The 21,351-nt window shown below is 44.3% G+C and overlaps 1 protein-coding gene across 1 annotated transcript in view; it reads left to right on the top strand.

Moving 5' to 3' along the window:
* Window positions 1–21,351, top strand: part of LOC121533433 (ephrin type-B receptor 1) — a 204,028-nt gene that overhangs the window by 118,686 nt on the left and 63,991 nt on the right. The window contains exon 4 of the mRNA XM_041839371.2: window positions 9,994–10,149. Within this exon, the coding sequence (XP_041695305.1) occupies window positions 9,994–10,149 (156 nt within the window). The remainder of the gene's footprint in view (window positions 1–9,993; window positions 10,150–21,351) is intronic.

Here is a 21,351-nt window from a genome sequence, read left to right as displayed (position 1 = left end):
CATCCCCAGTTACTATGTGTGAATTTACCGGTAGACCTAATTTAATGTGCTATAGGTATGGTCATCTAATGTTTCTTCCTGGTGTATTGCACAGTTCATGGTAGTCTCTACTAAAACATTACTTGTAGATCAGACTGAAAACAATATAATACCACTAAATCTTCTACAACTCACCACGCTTATAGGTCATTGGGTGCAAAGTGATGTGGCGTAGTTGAATCGATAACGTAGAATAACCCTGTACAGTATGTCATGAAAGATGATGGTAGAAGGTCACTAGTTAGAGTAGGTCTTCGCTTTGCTATTGATCTGCTCTGGCCTCAGACAGTTTGGCAAGTACAGACTGGGGATCAGTCAGCTTCTATTCTATTACCACAATGGAAAATAAAAGTAAAGAAAACACCATAGAGGGTCCTTGTGTCTACCTGTGTTTTCTCTGACCAGTGACTCATGCCGTCTGGTCTTCTGGGGATTTACTTGGAAAAACCCCATCAGTATTAGAGAGATGGCTGCTGTGTTCATCTTCTCAAAGGCTGGAAAAACACTGGAGGAAATTAGTTAACAGAACAGAATAGCAGGAGCCAAATATCAAGCAAACAAACATTGTGACTTGTGCGAGAGAGGAAGTCGTGATGGCATGATGTCACACAGGGCTTTCTTTAAAGCCCATTTTGTGTAACGTGGCAAGAATATTTAAGCCATTCGCTGGTTGAAAGATTCTTGGAATCTGTGTGTGTAGCCGGAACAGGTAGGATGACTGACAATAGTGAAGGTGAACAGGTGGTCACGGGTCAGGTGACTGAGAGGAAAGGAGGAGACTGAGGCAGGAATTCCTTTAACCACAAAGTGGTATGTTTACTGGATAGTTTTTTTGTCTGGATTAGACAGAGTAGGGGGAGAAAAAGCAGCGAGGTCGGGCGGTGGCGATTTCCTCCTTTTAATGAGTTGAGCTCTGTCGGACATTTCCACCCAACCTAATTAAAGCGCTCTGGTCCAAGCGCAAGCGGCCATGAATTAAAGGGTGATTCCACCAACTCCATGGTCCTTTTCCACACTGGTTGTATCAGAGGTTGTTCATCTCATATTTCTCACTTGAACTACAGTGTCAAGCGCAAATATGGAAAAATGGTTCACTTCATTTTTTAAGGCAGACTACTAGTACAGCTAGATGTACAGTATATACAGTGAATATAACTGACTGTGTTTGTTTATTTATTTATTTGGTTGTTTGTGTGGATGATATCAACACACACAAACACACCCATGCAAGCAGGTTGGTTTACTATGATAGCAAAGCTAATGTATATAAATGAATAATATGATACGCTTTCAAAGCTATTTTGCTCCTGGACTGCATCTCTCAGTTTATGCTGAGTTTTTCATCTCCTGCTGCAGTGCCCTCTGCTCTGTCATCTCAGAAGGAGAGGCTGCTGGGAGTCCTTAGTCTCCAGATGAGAGGTCAGATAAACAGCAGCCTTATGACCACCGAGATCATATCTGTTGAGAGACTGGAGAAAAGCCATGATTGAGACAGATAGGAGAGGGAAATGGAAGACCATGCCGACATGAATTTGAGTAACAGACTGAATGGAAATGTGTGTGTCTGTGTGTGTTTATGTTGGTGTGTGTGTCGCCATGTACAGTGAGGGAAAAAAGTATTTGATCCCCTGCTGATTTTGTACGTTTGCCCATTGACAAAGAATGGGCAAACGTACATCAGTCTATAATTTTAATGGTAGGTTTATTTGAACAGTGAGAGACAGAATAACAACAAAAGAATCCCGAAAAACGCATGTCAAAAATGTTATAAATTGATTTGCATTTTAATGAGGGAAATAAGTATTTGACCCCCTCTCAATCAGAAAGATTTCTGGCTCCCAGGTGTCTTTTATACAGGTAACGAGCTCAGATTAGGAGCACACTCTTAAAGGGAGTTCTCCTAATCTCAGTTTGTTACCTGTATAAAAGACACCTGGCCACAGAAGCAATCAATCAATCAGATTCCAAACTCTTCACAATGGCCAAGACCAAAGAGCTCTCCAAGGATGTCAGGGACAAGATTGTAGACCTACACAAGGCTGGAATGGGCTAGAAGACCATTGCCAAGCAGCTTGGTGAGAAAGTGACAACAGTTGGTGCGATTATTCGCAAATGGAAGAAACACAAAATAACTGTCAATCTCCCTCGGCCTGGGGCTCCATGCAAGATCTCACCTCGTGGAGTTGCAATGATCATGAGAACGGTGAGGAATCAGCCCAGAACTACACGGGAGGATCTTGTCAATGATCTCAATCCAGCTGGGACCATAGTCACCAAGAAAACAATTGGTAACACACTACGCCATGAAGGACTGAAATCCTGCAGCGCCCGCAAGGCCCCCCTGCTCAAGAAAACACATATACAGGGCCGTCTGAAGTTTGCCAATGAACATCTGAATGATTCAGAGGAGAACTGGGTGAAAGTGTTGTGGTCAGATGAGACCAAAATCGAGCTCTTTGGAGAAGGAGGAATGCTGCCTATGACCCCAAGAACACCATCCACACCGTCAAACATTGAGGTGGAAACATTATGCTTTGGGGGTGTTTTTCTGCTAAGGGGACAGGACAACTTCACCGCATCAAAGGGAAGATGGACAGGGCCATGTACCGTCAAATCTTGGGTGAGAACCTCCTTCCCTCAGCCAGGGCATTGAAAATGGGTCGTGGATGGGTATTCCAGCATGACAATGACCCAAAACACACGGCCAAGGCAACAAAGGAGTGGCTCAAGAAGAAGCACATTAAGGTCCTGGAGTGGCCTAGCCAGTCTCCAGACCTTAATCCCACAGAACATCTGTGGAGGGAGCTGAAGGTTCGAGTTGCCAAACGTCAGCCTCGAAACCTTAATGACTTGGAGAAGATCTGCAAAGAGGAGTGGGACAAAATCCCTCCTGAGATGTGTGCAAACCTGGTGGCCAACTGCAAGAAACGTCTGACCTCTGTGATTGCCAACAAGGGTTTTGCCACCAAGTACTAAGTCATGTTTAGCAGAGGGGTCAAATACTTATTTCCCTCATTAAAATGCAAATTAATTTATAACATTTTTAACATGCGTTTTTCTGGATTTTTTTGTTGTTATTCTGTCTCTCACTGTTCAAATAAACCTACCATTAAAATTATAGACTGATCATTTATTTGTCAGTGGGCAAACATACAAAATCAGCAGGGGATCAAATACTTTTTTCCCTCACTGTATGAGTCGGCTGGAGTTAGAGGAAACGTGTGGTGATCCATCAGTGCCAGGCGGGGCCCTCAACAGGGCTCTGAGGAGACACGCAATACCATCCTGTGACCCTGAGGATCCGGTCAGCGAGCCCATGCTGCTTTAACTGCAGTTCAGCACAACAAATCATCCAGCTGGTCAAGTGGGGCCACGACCCTGGTCGGCCCCAGCTCCCAGACTGAAGTACTCTGGTGTCTAAGTAGAGGAACAACCTCTCACGGGGTCCTTGGTTGACTACTGTCCTTCCTATAAACCATACATTACATTACCCCTTTTTCACATTTCCTGTTTATGACGCTACTGGCTAGTAACCTGTACCCTCACTGAGACTGATTAACATTCAATTAGATTATTTCTTATGTGAATATTGCCGTTTGGAGTACTTTGGGATTATTAATAGATGCCCATTTTGGTTTCCTTGAGCAAAAGATGCCAACTTATTTTCATGCGTTATATCACAGACACTTTGGCTAACCTGTTGCTCTGCTCTGATGCAGTAAACTATCTACAACCTGCCACATACATGACCTACTATCTCTATAAATCCCCCATTTTCAATTATAAAATGAAATGCAATTATTTGGTAGCCCATATAGATTCAAGAAAGCTTCATACAGCTTCCATCAATTCCAGACATGTATGCTGCTGTTCGATACATGGGTCATGTGTGATCTCACTGATTTATGGTCAGCTCTGGGTTTCCATCTGTTTGACCTCTTAGGTCTACAGGCTGATCTCAGGCCTGTGGATTTACAGCTCTCACCATCTGATAGACCAGGTCTGTACGCCGCCATTCATTTTAATCCAATCTGTTTGCTGTCAGCCCTCCACTCGCTCCCCTCTCCTCGTCTCCCCAGGATGAGGCTCCCTCACTCTCCCCTCTCCTCGTCTCCCCAGGATGAGGTTCCCTCACTCTCTCCTCGTCTCCCCAGGATGAGGCTCCCTCACTCTCTCCTCGTCTCCCCAGGATGAGCCTCCCTCACTCTCTCCTCGTCTCCCCAGGATGAGGCTCCCTCACTCTCCCCTCTCCTCGTCTCCACAGGATGAGCCTCCCTCACTCTCCCCTCTCCTCGTCTCCCCAGGATGAGCCTCCCTCACTCTCCCCTCTCCTCGTCTCCCCAGGATGAGCCTCCCTCACTCTCCCCTCTCCCCGTCTCCCCAGGATGAGGCTCCCTCACTCTCCCCTCTCCTCGTCTCCCCAGGATGAGGCTCCCTCACTCCGGCACCTGAGAGGGGGATGATGATAACACACCCTTCTGAAGCCATTGGAATAATTCATTTCTAAGCCTTTACTTTCTCCCATATTTAGCCATGGGCTTTGGTTAGTATTAGCCTTATCTGTAAGGGTCCTATCCTATACTGTGAGTAATGAAGTCCCTCTCAACCTTTGATACAGGAGCTGCATGCACACTGTAGTAGATGGCCATTGTGTCGATGGCCTTGCCCATACAGTGGAATTCTACACAGGAGCACATGCAGTCTTTGGAGTGAGAGATGTGGAGAGGGATGACCTCTGATTCCTCACTGATCCAGGATTCTCTCCCCTGCCTGGCACAAGCTGAAGGTGGATTGGACCCAACCTGAAGGAAATGATATGCAGAGAGGAAAATATTAGCTTAGGCTCGATCAAGTTTCTGTGCTGGCACATCTGAAAATGTTCTGCTGTAATATTTACATTTCTTTGGCTGACTGGATTGTGGGCCGTGCTTTTGTTCCTGGCTGTGCACATTCACAGTGGTTTGCAAGAGCTCAGTGTGTTCTTGGCAGACAGAAGACAATGGGAATGAAAATGTCAAACAAGAATCCTATCTAGTAGGGTCAGACCTGAGCAGAAAATACACATGCAGAGTAAATTAATGTGTGTGTGTGTGTGTGTGTGTGTCTTGAGAGAAAGAAAGAGATTTCTCATTTTCATGAGATTGAAGGCCAGATCCACTGTTTCACATAAAAAACCTTTCCCCCCCCACTCACACTTACAGTCCCTCTCACGCACCACACCATCCCTCTTCTCTGTTTGCGTCTCTCTCTTTCTCCTCCCTCATCCCTCCATCAACACTTCCTTCATCTCTAATCCCTAGCTAACAGATCCCAGAACAAAGAGTGACCCTGAGCTTCTGTTGAGTTCTGCCTTCACCTAAGGAGAGCAAAGAGACACCCTGTGGGCCTGTTCTCTCTTCAATAGACAGCAGAGAGAACACAGTATGACTCTATACCCATCCCTTCCTTTCCTTACTCTGTTTATAAACATTTTTGACAGCTTTGGTGGAATGGATGATATTTAATTCAGTATCTTTTCAAGAGAAGATGGTAGAATATAGCCGTTAGGCTGGCCCCCATGCCATGGCCCATGTGTAGGCTAGACACTGTATCCCTGTCCATGTCCCACGGTGGCAGGGCCAGCTGATATCCTCTCATTGTTGCTCCTCACCGTCCCACTGGTCCCATCTCTATTCTCACCCTTCAGCACTCCACAGCTGTTGTTCTGTATGGAGGCCTTTGATCTGAGTGTCCGTCAGCACTGTGTCCGTATCCTGACCCCTCTACCCAGAATCCTCTGGGACCTCTCATCAGCTCCTCACTCTGCAAATGGTCTGGTCAACCACTACATATCAATGTATAGACAACTACTATGTTTCCTAACCCTTCCCCAAAACACGTGTAAATATTGGACTATAAATTGTGCCTTCCTGTATTATACTTATGCTCAAATGTTTTATATTCTACTGAGCCATTTACTTTATGTTCATATTCGTATCTTGTATTATTGCTTATTGTTGTTGCATTGTCGAGAAGGAACCTGCAAGTAAGCATTTATACCATGTGTACCCCGTACATACGACTAATAAAACTTGAAACTGAAACTCATGTTGTCAAGCATCTATGTTGTGTCATAACTCTTGCTGCACTATGTGTTTTGCCCCCTGCTCTTATTCCCCACATAAAAAGCAGCAATTATTATATGCAGCATTATAGTTCCAGATGTACTTGATTCTGACCCTCTGAAAAAATAACATACTATAACAAGTACTGCATGTCAGAATGGTGCACCAATGGGGTTATTGGACCAGTGCAGATCCAATTGTTGTCTTCCAGGCCCTGCACATGTCAGTGCAATAGTGATGATATGAAAACTTTAGCGGCAACTACAGAGCATATGGACTCTGGGTTGTGACTGCCCTGGCCAGATGGGTTTAAAAACTAATATCAGTGAGTGGCCTGACTCCACTACTGCAAGACAGTATGGTGTGTCTGTGGGTCCAAACCTTTATTCTTTCAATGACAGACTGTCTTTTTCATCATAATGCTTTAAGATTAGAAATAAATGCCATTTATGACAGCTTAGCTGTCTGTACATGCTTGTTATATATTTCAAAAAAAAGTGTATAGCTCCCAGGGACAGATTAGCCATTGCAAAATATGACTGAAAAAGAAGAAAGGAAAATAAAAATAGCATGTTGTCATTATGTTGTTTTATAAGTGTGCTGCTTATTGCTTCTTTCTGACTCCACTCTGCTCTGCGGGTGGGCATTAGGCTGGACGTTGGCGCTTGTTTGTGTGGGTAATATGGAAGCCCCTGTGTGCCCGCTACTTAGCACTATTTACCATGCCCCCGCTGTCATAGGCCTGCAGGCTCTGTGTGAGTGGCAAGGCGGGGCAGGACTCAGCAGGGCTCCAACAAACACTTCTAGAGAGAGAGAGTGAAAAGAGCAGCGTCTGAGCTCAGGCCCATGGGCAACAGTATCAGTGGTGTGTAGAATAGGTGTGCTCAAAACAGTGCAGCAGGATTGAGTACTTATCTGAGAGAGAAGAAAAAAAGGAATTTAATTTAGTGCTCTTATCGGTTCCGTAGTCAGGGTTTTAATTTGGAGGTTGAAATGACTTGAGACGATAGGAAGCAGCTGCACAGTGAACAAGGAGATGTGGGCTATCACACAGATCTGAGGGTACCTGCTAGCCTGCCTGGGATAATAATTTCCAAGAACTGGATAGGCCATCTGATCTGGCTTCCCAAACTTCTTAATAAGTAAATCAATACCATATATGTGACTCACCACCTGTAGCAACATTTGAAATTGTGTTTTTTACATTGGATAAAAGTAGAGACTCAGAGCTACAAAATGGTATATCATACACTGCATTCGAGGAACAATGGGAAAGTAATTCTGCTTTGAAAGTTGATAAACTTGTAAACTCACTTTTTGAGAAAATGGCATTTGAATGTTTTGGTATCTAGTGAAGAGCTCTTCTTTGTCTACACCATTCAGCATCATTCACACGCTCTTAAGCTTTAGCCCCACCCATCTCGTTTCGCTCTCTGAGCGTTCAGAGCCACACTTGACGCCCTGTCCAATGATTTGTTTACCTCTGGATAACATGAAAACAGCCTAACCAGCTCTGTGGCAATAATTTCATTACGCTTTTTTGCCAATGTTTACCGACACATTAGCTTAAGACGTGTAGCTAGCTAGCTAGGTAAACAATAAACCTAGCTAGGTAAACAACGTGTAAGATCACACACGTCACGTAATGTTAGATAACGAGCCAGCCAGCTAACGTTAGCTAGTTAAACAACAATGAACATGGTGCCAAATCATGTCGTTACTATCCTGCATGAATCTGCTGGGAGCTAATGTTAACCAACCAGGTTCAATGTTAGCTAGCTAACATTAGGCTCTAACTAGCAAAGCAAACAGCTCTGGGATACAAATAATAACGTCATACACGTAACGTTAGCTAGGGAGCCAGCCAGCTAACGTTAGCGAGCTAGCTAACAGTACACTTTAGCTTAAGACATGTAGCTAGCTAGCAAGGTAAGCAATGAACCTAGCTAGGTAAACAACGTGTAAGATCATGTACGTCACCAACATTAGCTAACGAGCCAGCCAGCTAACGTTAGCTAGTTAAACAACAATGAACATAGTGCCAAATTATGTCATTACTACCCTGCATGAATCTGCTGGGAACTAACCAACCAGGTTCAATGACGTTAGCTAGCTAACATTAGGCTCTAACTAGCAAAGCAAACGGCTCTGGGATACGAATAATAATGTCATACACGTAACGTTAGCTAGGGAGCCAGCCAGCTAATGTTAGCTAGTTAGCTTGAAATGAAACCACTTTCTGTCAAAATTAGAAATGTGTCATTTTGATTTGAAAAAAAAAAGAAAGTTCAAATGGCTCTCCATTGAAGTCGTGCCTTGCGACATACGCCTAGGTTCCTGAAACGGGTCACATATCTATCTTCATATCGTTTGTAGCAATGCACTCACTTCCAACCCTTTAATTACATTAGCCCACTTCTGTGTTCGCTGGGAAGGATGTTTGAAAGCCTGTGCTGAGGTAACGGCTTGTAGAGAAAACGATCGTTAAAACCTTTGGCTTAGTAAGAGAGCCAGTGTTCTCTGTTTTAATTGTTGTAGCAGTACATAAGATATGCTTAGGTAAGTTTGATAGTTTCCTCTTGGGATCTACTTTTCATCATATTGAATCTGGTCCTTATTTCTGTCATGCAACATGTCACAATTCCTGTTTTTGGAACAACCTAAGTTTTCTGGAGTAGATAAGAGATTGAAGCATGAATTAAAGTTCCATGAGTCCCCCCCTCCCCAAGGATTCTCTCACTTTCTGCACCTTATAAAAAAATAAATCTGTCTTTACTCTTATCTGCTGAGCGTGAGAGAGAGGCAATTTAGTAGAGGATAGACTGTTGAGTCATGGTGCAATGCTACTGCAGATTATGAAAATGTGCATTTTGTTCAGGCAATTGATTTCAGAGTGACAGCTCCACACTGGGACCATTCCTAAGTCATGAGATAAGTTAACTTCTACACACAGCTGAATACTTAAACAAGTGATGATTTAATGCCACCATTATGCACCACTTCATATAACTATAGGACAGTGGGTATTACTATCGCTGTGTATCAACTGTAGTTTGGAAGCCCTTTCTTCTGCCTTGGATTCATCTTTGAACAAATCCAGCTGTAGCCGTGCTTCTCAGTTGGGTTGTGCAATCCGTTTAAATGTTGGCTGGAGGGTGCCCAGAATCAGATCAGGAACATGAAGAAAATCCGTTCCTTTGGAGCGCCCGAACTGACTGGTATCGAGTCAAGCTCCCCTGGATGAGGGAAAATAGAAATTCACTCATTTAGCCGCCACATTCACATGCCAATTCACACTCAGAGCGGCAGATGAGCAGTTAGCATTCTCTGTAATGGCTGTTTATGTTATCATGGCTCAGTGTGATTATGCAATCTAGCCTCCATAGCGGTGATTCTTCAAACAGATTATTGTGAACAAACAAACTCATAATTTCCTTACTGTAATTAAGGGACCTATTACAGCCATGTTATTGCTGTGTACTCAGACTGAAATGAAGCGAGGCACCTATTAACCTATCAGATCTGTTGTTCTTTTTGGAGTTAAGTTTTATGACAGTAGAATATGTACTGTAGGTCCACTAAGGCAGAGAGAGCCATGGTTAAAGTGGTTGAAGGGTGAGTAGACAGTTATTGATGGTTATAGTGAGGCAACTTACATTCTCTTAGTCAACGTTTGGGTAACTTCATCTCCAGGCTATTGCGCAGAAGGAAATGTCTTGTGTGCAAGACTGACCTTTGGTTGGAGTAATGGTAGCCTAAATGTTGGGCCCTGCATACAGTACACTGTGGATGTTGATGAAGAGTCTAAATGCAATTTTCTCTCTGTCTTTTCTTTCTGTCCTCCCTGCAGCGTGTCCCCAGGGAACATTCAAGTCCACCCAGGGGCCAGGGCTGTGTCTGCAGTGCCCCCCCAACAGCCGCTCCACTGTGGAGGCTGCCACCATCTGCGGCTGCCGCAACGGATACTATCGAGGAGACATGGACCTGCCCGAGGCCTCTTGCACCAGTAAGTCTCACATTCCTACTATTCATCAATGGGAAAATGAATGTGTTCATTTTCATTTGGAAAGGGTGTGTTCAATATCAACCGTTAACGTTAGCTAGCTCGCCAAGATTGATGGGAGGCCACCGGATTTTAGCTAGCTAACGTTAGCATTGCTAGCTATTTTTGAGGAACTTTGCTAGCTAATGACAACATTGCCATCTGCCTAAAGTAAATTTGACGACATGATAATGCTGGCAAAGTTGTTTCCTACTAAATATTTGACTACTTTAGCAATGTCATCGTATTTCCAGGCTCTATAGTGTAATCCAGAATGACTGGGCTTATCACCACTGTAGGGCACCACTATGGCGCCGCCGATAGAGGGCGGCTTGAGAACTTTCATAACAATGGCATGACGCAACCGAGTGACGGAGGTGCAACCTATTAATAGGACCCGAGGAACCTGAGGGATGTGTGGTGGGCCACCCCCTCTACCAGCTGAGTTTTAATACTCACACTTTAACGCACTCCAGTCAATGAAGTGAGATGGAGAAAGTACTCTCGTATAAACAACTGCAGGACCGGAAGACTTCCATCGATGAATGACTCATCCAATGCATGCAATATTTATTAAGCAACTGAGTGAAATGTATGATTATTTTGGGTCATACCTTTGAATTGCTCTTAGATGGTTGGGTTTGATCGGCCATATTCACCATGAACATAACAGTAGCTGCTAAATACACCTATTTGACAAGCTTATAAAACGAAGTGTCCGTCTTACTGTTTCATCACCTTACTGACACACTACCAATACTCTCCTGTTGACTTTTCTCCAAATGAGAGACTGGGACAGGGGACTTGTACGTATGTAGTGTAGCAGCTGTACTATGTCTCTGTCTGTCTACCCCATTGCCCTAGATCATATCAATATAGGTCGATACATGAATAAGATTTAACTGCTGTCCCTGAGGTTGAGCCAGCCACTCCAACCACTGCCCTAAAACTCCCTGATTAATTTCCCCTCAAACCCACAGAGACAGAGAAAGTGGGACGCTGCACTATGTAGGTGACCTGGATAGACAAGTACTAGGGGAAAATAAGACATGTCCACCCCATTCATAAATAGTGTAATATAAAACTCTCTTGTGAATGAAATGTTTTTGGGTCAGGAAACACTGCCTATTGAACCATTGTTATTCTATACAGAACCCCATTTTTTCTTGAACGGATGGTCGGGGGCCCAGAACATAATTACAAATAATTTGTAGATTGAAATTGACCGCAAGAAGACCAAACAGATATAATATTTGACTAAAACATAATCATTTCAAACCTTGCTTACATTTATATGATCACGTGTCTCTCTATTATGTGTGGGAATACTTGGGAACAGATTTCCAAAATTAAAATCACTTGGAGCAGATTTCTTGGTGTTTTTACAGTCTTTTATGTCAAAAACAAAAAAAGAAACGAGAAAAAAACACTATTTTGACTCAGAATACTTGGGGGCCCAAATAAAACCACCCGCGGGCCGCCAGTTGTGGAACCTTTCCTTAGACCTACTATTATAACTAAATATAACTGGTAATATAAATATAAATGGTTCTTCTAACTATTTTGTTGCCTTCAAACTCCATGCAATCGATGCTTCTTAGAGAGACATTTTGGAGACACATTGGAGCTGCTAAGCCCAGGGCTAAAGCATTAGGAGCTGTGTGGCGTGACTTGTCTTTTCTTTCTTTGGCCTCTTATCCTTGATGGTGATGAGGCGTTGGTGAGGGGCTTTTCTCACTCCTTTCATGTGACTTAGCGGTGGCTCAGTGATGAGGCCTGGCCTCCTGCTGGGCCTGGACCTTCAGTGCTGTTACAATCCTCATTACCCCCGCTACCCTCGGGCTTCTCCAGCCAGAGTAGTGGGGCCCCGCTGTGAAACCCTGGAGAAGAGCTTCAGAAAGACCTTTATCCCTCCCTTCTCTCTTCTCTCTCCATCCCTCCATCTCAGCTCCAGCTCCTGTGTTAATGTGATTAGCAGGATGAAGGTAATCTCTCGGGTTGTAGAGTTGGGTCTTCGAAGCATCTTTAGGTCCCGCTGGTCGCGAGAGTGTGTGTGTGTTTGTGTGTTTGAGAGAAAAAGAAAGAGAGAGAGAGAGAGAGATATAAATACATCTGGTTCCTTTCTCACAACAGTTACACACATTCTTATGTTCACCACCCATCAGCATGCAAACTCTCCCTCTCGCTCCCAATCCCTCTCGTCCTTCCCGATACACATTCTCTCTCTCTCTCTCTCTCTCTCTCTCTCTCTCTCTCTCTCTCTCTCTCTCTCTCTCTCTCTCTCTCTCTCTCTCTCTATCTCTATCTCTATCTCTCTCTCTTTCTCTTTCTCTCTCGTGTCTCTGTCTCGGTCTCTCAGTGTTTCCTCTCTAGTCCACTAGCTGTTAACTCCAGTGATACAGGTTAGTTGAGATGGCGCTGCAGTGGATAGCAGCCGTCTTACGGGCTCCTGACTAATTCTGCTATTTTGTGTGTTTTTTTAAGCTGATCTGAACTTTTTTTGTACATAATGTCTCCGCCATCATTTTACTATGACTGAAAACAGCTTCTGGACATCAGAACAGTGATCATTAATCGTAATCCTCGGGACTCGAAAGAGGAAGCTGAGGCAAAAAAGAGGCAGGCGAGGCGGCATCCTGATGAGACTACATTGGCGAACAAATAGACCGCCATTGCCCTCTGTTCTGTTGGCGAACAAGCAATCACTGGAGAACAAACTGGATGAGCTCAGTTTGAGACTATCCTATCAACATGACCTGAAAAACTGTAATATCCTATGTTTCTCAGAGTTGTGGCTGAACGAGGACATGAATGGTTTTTCTATGCATTGTCGAGACCGGAGGGGTGTGTCTCTTTGTTAAGGAAGTCTTGAGTTTTTGCTCGCCTGAGTTAGAATACCTCATGATAAGCTGCATGATAGAATACATCATGATAAAATATTTACCAAGAGAGTTTTCATCTTTCTTAGCTGTCTTTTTACCACCACAAACTGATGCTGGCACTAAGACCGAACTCAACGAGCTGTATAGGGCCAAAGCAAACAAGAAAATGCACATTCAGAGGCGGCATTTCTCATGGCCGGTGATTTTACTGTAGGGGAACTGAAGTCCGTTTTACCTTATTTTTACCATCATGTCACCTCCGCAACTAGAGGCCACCAAACTCTAGATCACCTTTCCTGATTCCTGCTTACAAGCAAAAACTCAAACAGGAAGTACCAGTGACGCGCTCAATATGGAAGTGGTCTGATGAAGCGGATGCTAAGCTACAGGACTGTTTTGCTAGCACAGACTGGAATATGTTCCAGGATTCATGCAATAACATTGAAGAATTTACCACATCAGTCATCGACGACGTCGTCCTCACAGTGACCAAACCTACATACCCTAACAAAAAGCCATGGATTACTGGCAACATCTGCACTAAACTAAAGGCTAGAGCTGCCACTTTCAAGGAGCATAACACTAATCCTTATAAGAAATCCATCTACGACCTCCGACGAGACATCAAACAGGACTAAGATTAAATCCTATGCAGGCTCTGACATGCCACGGATGTGGCAGGGCTTGCAAACTATCACAGATTACAAAGGGAAACCCATCCGCGAGCTGCCAAGTGACGCAAGCCTACCAGACGAGCTAAATGCCTTCTATGCTCGCAACATTGAACCATGTATGAGAGCACCAGCTGTTCTGGACGACTGTGTGATCTCACTGTCCGTAGCTGATGTGAGTAAAACCTTTTGAACAGGTTAACATTCGCAAGGCTGCGTGGCCAGACGGAATACCAGGACACGTACTCAGAGCATCCACTGACCAGCTGGCAAGTGTCTTCACTGACATTTTCAACCTATCCCTGACCCGGTCTGTAATACCAACTTCTTTTAAGCAGACCACCATAGTCCCCATGCCCAAGAACGCCAAGGTAACCTGCCTAAATGACTATAGCCCTGTAGCACTCACGTCTTTAGCCATGACATGTTTTGAAAAGCTGCTCATGGCTCACATCAACACCATCATCCCAGACACCCTGGATCCACTCCAATTTGCATACCGCCCCAACAGATCCACAGATGATGCAATCTCTATTGCACTCCACACTGCCCTTACCCACCTGGGCAAAATGAATACCTACGTAAGAATGCTGTTCATTAACTACAGCTCAGCATTCAACACCATAGTGCCCTCCAAGCTCATCACCAAGCTCAGGACCCTGGGACTGAACATCTTCCGCTGTAACTGGATCTTGTATTTCCTGACAGGCCATCCCCCAGGTGGAGGGTAGGTAACAACACATCCACCACGCTGACCATCAAGGGCCCCTCAGGGGTGTGTGCTTAGTCCCCTCATGTACTCTCTGTTCACCCACAACTGTGTGGCTGCGCATGACTCCAACACCATCATCAAGTTTGCTGACAACACGACAGTGGTAGGACTAATCAATGACGACGATGACGCAGCCTATAGAGAAGAGGTCAGTGACTGGCAGTGTGGTGCCATGACAACAACCTCTCCCTCAACGTCAGTAAGACGAAGGAGCTGATTGTGGACTACAGGAAACGGAGGGGCGTGCACGCCCCCATCCACATCGATTGGTCTGTAGTGGAGCGGGTTGAGAGTTTCAAGTTCCTCAGTGTCCATATCACTAAGGAATTAACATGGTCCACACATACCCACACAGTTGTGAAGAGGGCACGACAGTGCCTCATCCCCCTCAAGAGGCTGAAAAAATGTGGCATTGGCCCTCAGATCCTCAAAAAGGTCCACAGCTTCACCATTGAGAGCATCTTGACTGGCTGCATCACCACTTCGTACGCCAACTGCAAGGCACCCGACCGTAGACTGTTCTCTCTGCTACCGCACGGCAAGCGGTACCAGTGCACCAAGTCTGGAACCAACAGGACCCTCAACAGCTTCTACCCTCAAGCCATAAGACTGCCACAAGCCATAAGACTGCTAAACAAGATTGCTAAATAGCTAATCAAATGGCTACCCACTGCTGCTACTGTTCGTTATCTATCCTGTTGCCTGGTAACTTTAACTCTACCTACAGTGCATTCGGGAAGTATCCAGACCCCTTGACTTCTTCAACATTTTGTTACATTACAGCCTTATTCTAAAATGGCTTAAATCGTTTTCCCCCATAATCAATCTACACACAATAACCCAATAATGACAAAGCAAAATCAGTTTTTTTTTTAAATGTTGCGAATTTATAAAAAATAAAATACTGAAATATCACATTTACGTAAGTATTCAGACCATTTACTCAGTACTTTGTTGAAGCACCTTTGGAAGCGATTACAGCCTCGAGTCTTCTTGGGTATGACGCTACAAGCTTGGCACACCTGTATTTGGGGAGTTTCTCCCATTCTTCTCTGTAGATCCTCTCAAGCTCTGTCAGGTTGGATGGGGAGCGTTGCTGCACAGCTATTTTCAGGTCTCTCCAGAGATGTTAAATTGGATTCAAGTCCGGGCTCTGGCTGGGCCACTCAAGGACGTTCAGAGACTTGTCCCGAAGCCCCTCCTGCGTTGTCTTGACTGTGTGCTTAGAGTTGTTGTCCTGTTGGAAGGTGAACCTTCACCCCAGTCTGAGGTCCTGAGCGCTCTGGAGCAGGTTTTCATCAAGGATCTCTCTGTACTTTGCTCCGTTCATCTTTCCCTCGATCCTGACTAGTCTCCCAGTCCCTGCCGCTGAAAGACATCCCCACAGCATGATCCTGCCACCACCATGCTTCACCGTAGGGATGGTGCCAGGTTTCCTCCAGATGTGACGCTTGGCATTCAGGCCAAAGAGTTCAATCTTGGTTTCATCATACCCGAGAATATTGTTTTTCATGGTCTGAGAGTCCTTTAGGTGCTTTTTGGAAAACTCCAAGCGGGTTGTCATGTGCCTTTTACTGAGGAGTGGCTTCCGTCTGGCCACTCCAACATAAAGGCCTGATTGGTGGAGTGTTGCAGAGATGGTTGTCCTTCTGGAATGTTCTCCCATCTCCACAGAGGAACTCTGGAGCTCTGTCAGAGTGACCATCGGGTTCTTGGTCACCTCCCTGACCAAGGCCCTTCTCCCCCGATTGCTCAGTTTGGCCCGGGCGGCCAGCTCTAGGAAGAGTCTTGGTGGTTCCAAACTTCTTCCATTTAAGAATAATGGAGGCCACTGTGGTCTTGGGGACCTTCAATGCTGCAGAACTGTTTTGGTACCCTTCCCCAGATCTGTGCCTCGACACAATCCTGTCTCGGAGCTCTACGGACAATTCCTTCGACCTCATGGCTTGGTTTTTGTTCTGACATGCACTGTGGGACCTTATATAGACAGGTGTGTTCCTTTCCAAATCATGTCCAATCAAATTAATTTACCACAAGTCGACTCCAATCAAGTTGTAGAAACATCTCAAGGATGATCAATGGAAACAGGATGCACCTGAGCTCAATTTCGAGTCTCATAGCAAAGGGTCTGAATACTTATGTAAATAAGTTATTTCTGTTTTTTATGTTTAATAAATTAGCAAAAATGTCTATAAACCTGTTTTCGCTTTGTCATTATGTGGTATTGTGTGTAGATTGATAAGGAAAAACATTTGTTTTATCAATTTTAAAATAAGGCTGTAACGTATCAAAATGTGGAAAAAGTCAATGGGTCTGAATAATTTCCGAATACACTGTATATGTACATAGCTACCTCAATTACCTCGTACACCTGCATATCGACTTGGTACTGGTACTCCCTGTATATAGCCAAGTTATTTTTACTCGTCATTGTTATTAGTTATTCACTGTGTATTTATTCCTCATGTCAGTATTTCAATTTTTATTTTATCTTAAACTCTGCATTGTTGAAAAAGGACCCGTTACTAAGCTTTTCACTGTTAGTTTACACCTGTTGTTTGTGGGTGTAATTGAACAGGGCTCCTGACTGCAGGCCTCATGTAGAGCCTTTACTCTCACACATGCTTTGTTCCACCACAGCCGTCACATGGGACCCTGTCCCCGTGATCATTAACAAGACATAAACCATCCACACTCACACAAAATGTATTCCTCTCAGTTTTATGGAACGAGAAGGACAAAAAATGAAATGAGGTGACAGAGGAAGAGATGCCGAAGTCAGAGTAAATTAGTTTCTCCGCTTACCTCCCTACAATGACTGTACCATTATTCATACAATTTTATACATTTAGCCAATGTGAGTAGATTTTTGGGTAGTTGTTTGGAATATTATTCAGAAACCAACCTTCACCCTGTCTTTTCAGCTACTCCCACTCACCACTTTGACTGTTAAAAGTGCTCAAAGACACAGACACAGAGACAGCAGCTGCATGGCTAATGATTACAGTGGTGAAGTGTGAATGCAGATATGATTCTGCAGCTGTAATCAATGTAATGAATACATGGTTGAACCGCAGGGCCCACCCGTGTCCTTATCTTCTCACGGTTTATGTAAAACAGGATGTATCAGCTTAAATAATTAACACCCCCCCTCCCCCCCACTGATATTGAGTGCTTAATTGAGAACAGTGTGAGTTCACTTAAAAGCGCTGCACAGTTGTGGAAGGCAGATCTCTGAGGAAACAGTATGGAGCAGAGCTCCCTGAAGCCAGCCTCGTAGGGGGTGTACATCTAAGCATCCTTGTTACCGTTTGCATGTTATTAACTCACATATTTATTCTACTTACTATTCACCAAATTATCTTATAGATGAAGGGGGATTTCAGAAACACAAACAAACACACCCACCCACACACAAGAACGTAAGCAGTATGCACGCACGCACACACACAGATGTTTGTTTTACTATCCTTGTGGTGACCAAACAATTGATTCCCATTCAAAATCCTCTTTTCCCTAACCCCTAAACTAACGCTAACCCTAAACCTAACCCCTAACCCTAATTTTAACCCTAACCGTAATTGTAACCCTAACCCCTAAGCCTAAATTACCCTTTTTCCTTGTGGGGAAATGTTTTGTTTTACTATCCTTGTGAGGACACACACACACTGTCTCTATTGTTTTCCCCTGCTCACAGACTGTGCAGTAAAGCAGCTGTTAGGATGTGTGTAGTATCAGTAGGTGCTAGGCAAACCGAGGTGTGTGTAGAGTGGGCTGGTGTTCTGCTGCTCCCTCTGTCAGATTAGCAGGGTGATGGATTGATAGGCTCCCCGCTCTGTCAGCAGGAGAGTGACACTATACTGTAACCATGGAGCCTCACTGCTGAGCCCCCTGCTCCTTCAAAAACCTATCACTACTACACCTATTAAACATCAGGTCCCCCTCCATACCTCCCTGTTGGAACTCCCTGTACCCCGCTGTATCCCCTCCTGGAAACCTTCATCCGGCCCTATTCTGGGCCTTGCCATATTGCTGGAGAGGAGAACGTTGATGTTTCAATTATTCTAATTGAAGCAGCACCCCTACGGCAAACCAGCAGTGTTGCACAGCGTGTGGACCTGGCAAAACATTGATGCTAATTACCTAGAGTCAGATAGAGAGACAGTAGCTATTACTCCACCTGGGAAAGGAGTGATGAGACCCATCCTACATTCACATATCAGCTCCGCCTCACGCAGAGGCAAGCATGTTAATTTCTGTAGCTGTGAGATTAACTCCTCATATTTAGTCTGTGGTCATTGTGCTCACACATACACAAACACACACACACGCATTATGCACACACACATACACACACATACATGTAAAAAAAGGGGCATGGTCATCTATAGCCCAGAATCACCACTCAGTCTCATGAAATATGCAGGTTGCATACCGACACACACACCCTTTTCCCTTGGCTTTCACACGCAGACATAGACAGCTACAAAAGGTTGTCATGAAAACATAAAAATAAGCTGTTGCTCTAGACGGATTGGAATTGAAATGGCCTCTCATGGGTTTTCCTTGAAAGGCATGGTTGAATGTTAAAGCCGCCTTGGCATCTTTAGAGCAGACAGTTTCAGACTGCTGTGCCCCTTGGGTTTTGATATGGCACATGGCAGAAGCACTGAGTACTGTAGTCTAGAATAGATTGACATGCAAAAAGCAGTTTGTCTCTGAGACATACCCATTAAAACCCTCCTTCGGCTGTTCTTTGTTAGGACATCAAGTCACAGACTCCTGTTTAAATCCAAGGGCCAACACTAATGGTATACTACCAGAATTAATAGCTGCATGTAACTGCCAGAATAATGGAAACACTTGAGTAAATGAGGGAGACAAAGTATATTGAAAGCAGGTGCTTCCACACAGGTGTCTTTCCTGAGTTAATTAAGCAATTAACATCCCATCATGCTCAGGGTCATGTATAAAAAAACTAGGCAGGCCATTATTTTGGCTACCATGGCAATGCCCCCATAGGATGACAATGCCCCAATCCGCAGGGCACGAATGGTCACTGAATAGTTTGATGAGCATGAAAACTATGTAAACCATATTCCATGGCCGTCTCAGTCACCAGATCTCAACCCAATTGAAAACTTATGGGAGATTCTGGAGTGGTGTCTGAGACAGTGTTTTCCACCACCATCAACAAAACCACCAAATGATGGAATTTCTCGTGGAAGAATGGTGTCACATCCCTCCAATAGAGTTCCAGACACTTGTAGAATCTATGCCAAGGTGCATTGAAGCTGTTCTGGCTCGTGGCAGCCCAGTGCCCTATGAATACACTTTATCTTGGTGTTTCCTTTATTTTGGCAGTTATCTATAGATACTCTGTTGCTGTATTATAATAAAATTTAAACGAATGTCCCTGTGGAGAGAACTTTTAATTGAATCATATAATGGCCTTTTCTAAACACTAAAGGGCAGTTTTGTCATGGACCTCTCCACAGCGCATCAGGAATGCCTGATACAGATCACAGTGCGGCCTGTTATTTCCCTCTGTGCGCATTCCAGAGCGGCAAAAGTGGAAAAGAAAGAGAGAAAAATAACTGGTCTGTCCGAAGAAGAAGTGATCCTGGATGTGGATGTGAAGCCTAGCTGTGTAAACAGAGGTGGGATTGTTAGCGTGTGGAGTCGCGTGCCGTCAGACTTCCAGATGGAGTCTTGGTGTGCTGTTGGGTTTAGCCTTTAGCTCTTGGCCTTGCTGGGGTTATCTTTCATGTGATGGGCCTATCTAGTTACTGCAGAATAGTTTGGACAGTCAATAAGCAATATTCCTTTTTTGTACTTATTTTGCTCACTGTTTGCTCACAGAAATGAATACAAACTTTAAAGAGCTTTTTATGTTTTTGATGAATCTACGGAGACTTATTGTATGGACTGAACTATTGTTTCTCCATATGTGAACTGTTATTGTAACTCACAGTTACAGCATGTAAATATGTATTGAGGAGAAAAAAGTCCATTATACACTTTAATTGCATGTTAGCTACAGAATGTTAGCTAACCCTTTGGCTTTTTCACTCTGAGGCCTCCTGGTAGTTTTGTACAGAAGGCTGGTTATCCATCAAAGGCTAGCCAATGGCAAAACGATTACCCCTCGTCGCGTCCCTGATGGCAGGGGGACGAGGCGCAGTTTCAATTACTCTCAAGTTCATTAGTGTCTGCTAAATGACTAAAATTTAAATGTAATTAGCATGGATCTACAGACCGGTCTGGGTGTCGATAACTCAGCTTGGTGTACGGCGGCCCTGTGCCGCTGAGCCAAATCAACCTTGACTCCTGCAGCTGATGGGGCAATGGGGGAGAGAGGGAGAGAACGGTAACTAACGCTGTAGCCAAATTAGATCCCCTCACAAATGAAAGAGGGAAGGCAAGAGTGGCCATAATGGCATGTAAAATTAGCCGTTAAGTGGTGATCACATCAGTCTTCTCAATCCCTCCATAGTTTTTTTTCAAAGCTGAGAAGCAGGTCATAGACATTGGGATCTATTAAACACAGACAGGCTTTTGACTGAAAGGACCAGTGGGGATGGCTGCCGGAGGGGATGGCTGCCGTTTTATGGACTCTTAACCAACCGTGCTATTTTGTTAGTTTTTCCGCATTGTTTATAACTTATTTTGTACATAATGTTGCTGCTACCGTCTCTTATGACCGAAAAGAGCTTCTGGACATCAGAACAGCGATTACTCACCTTGAACTGGACAAATCATTTTTCTTTAATGAGTCGGACGAGAGGGATTTGCTCCAGACACCCGACAGGACCCTCATCCCCGTCATTCGCAGTAGAAA

The sequence above is a fragment of the Coregonus clupeaformis genome, chromosome 20 (assembly GCF_020615455.1).
Source record: "Coregonus clupeaformis isolate EN_2021a chromosome 20, ASM2061545v1, whole genome shotgun sequence".
Classification (NCBI taxonomy): domain Eukaryota; kingdom Metazoa; phylum Chordata; class Actinopteri; order Salmoniformes; family Salmonidae; genus Coregonus; species Coregonus clupeaformis.
Note: the sequence above shows the minus strand (reverse complement) of the source record. Positions and strands in the feature narration are given on the sequence as shown.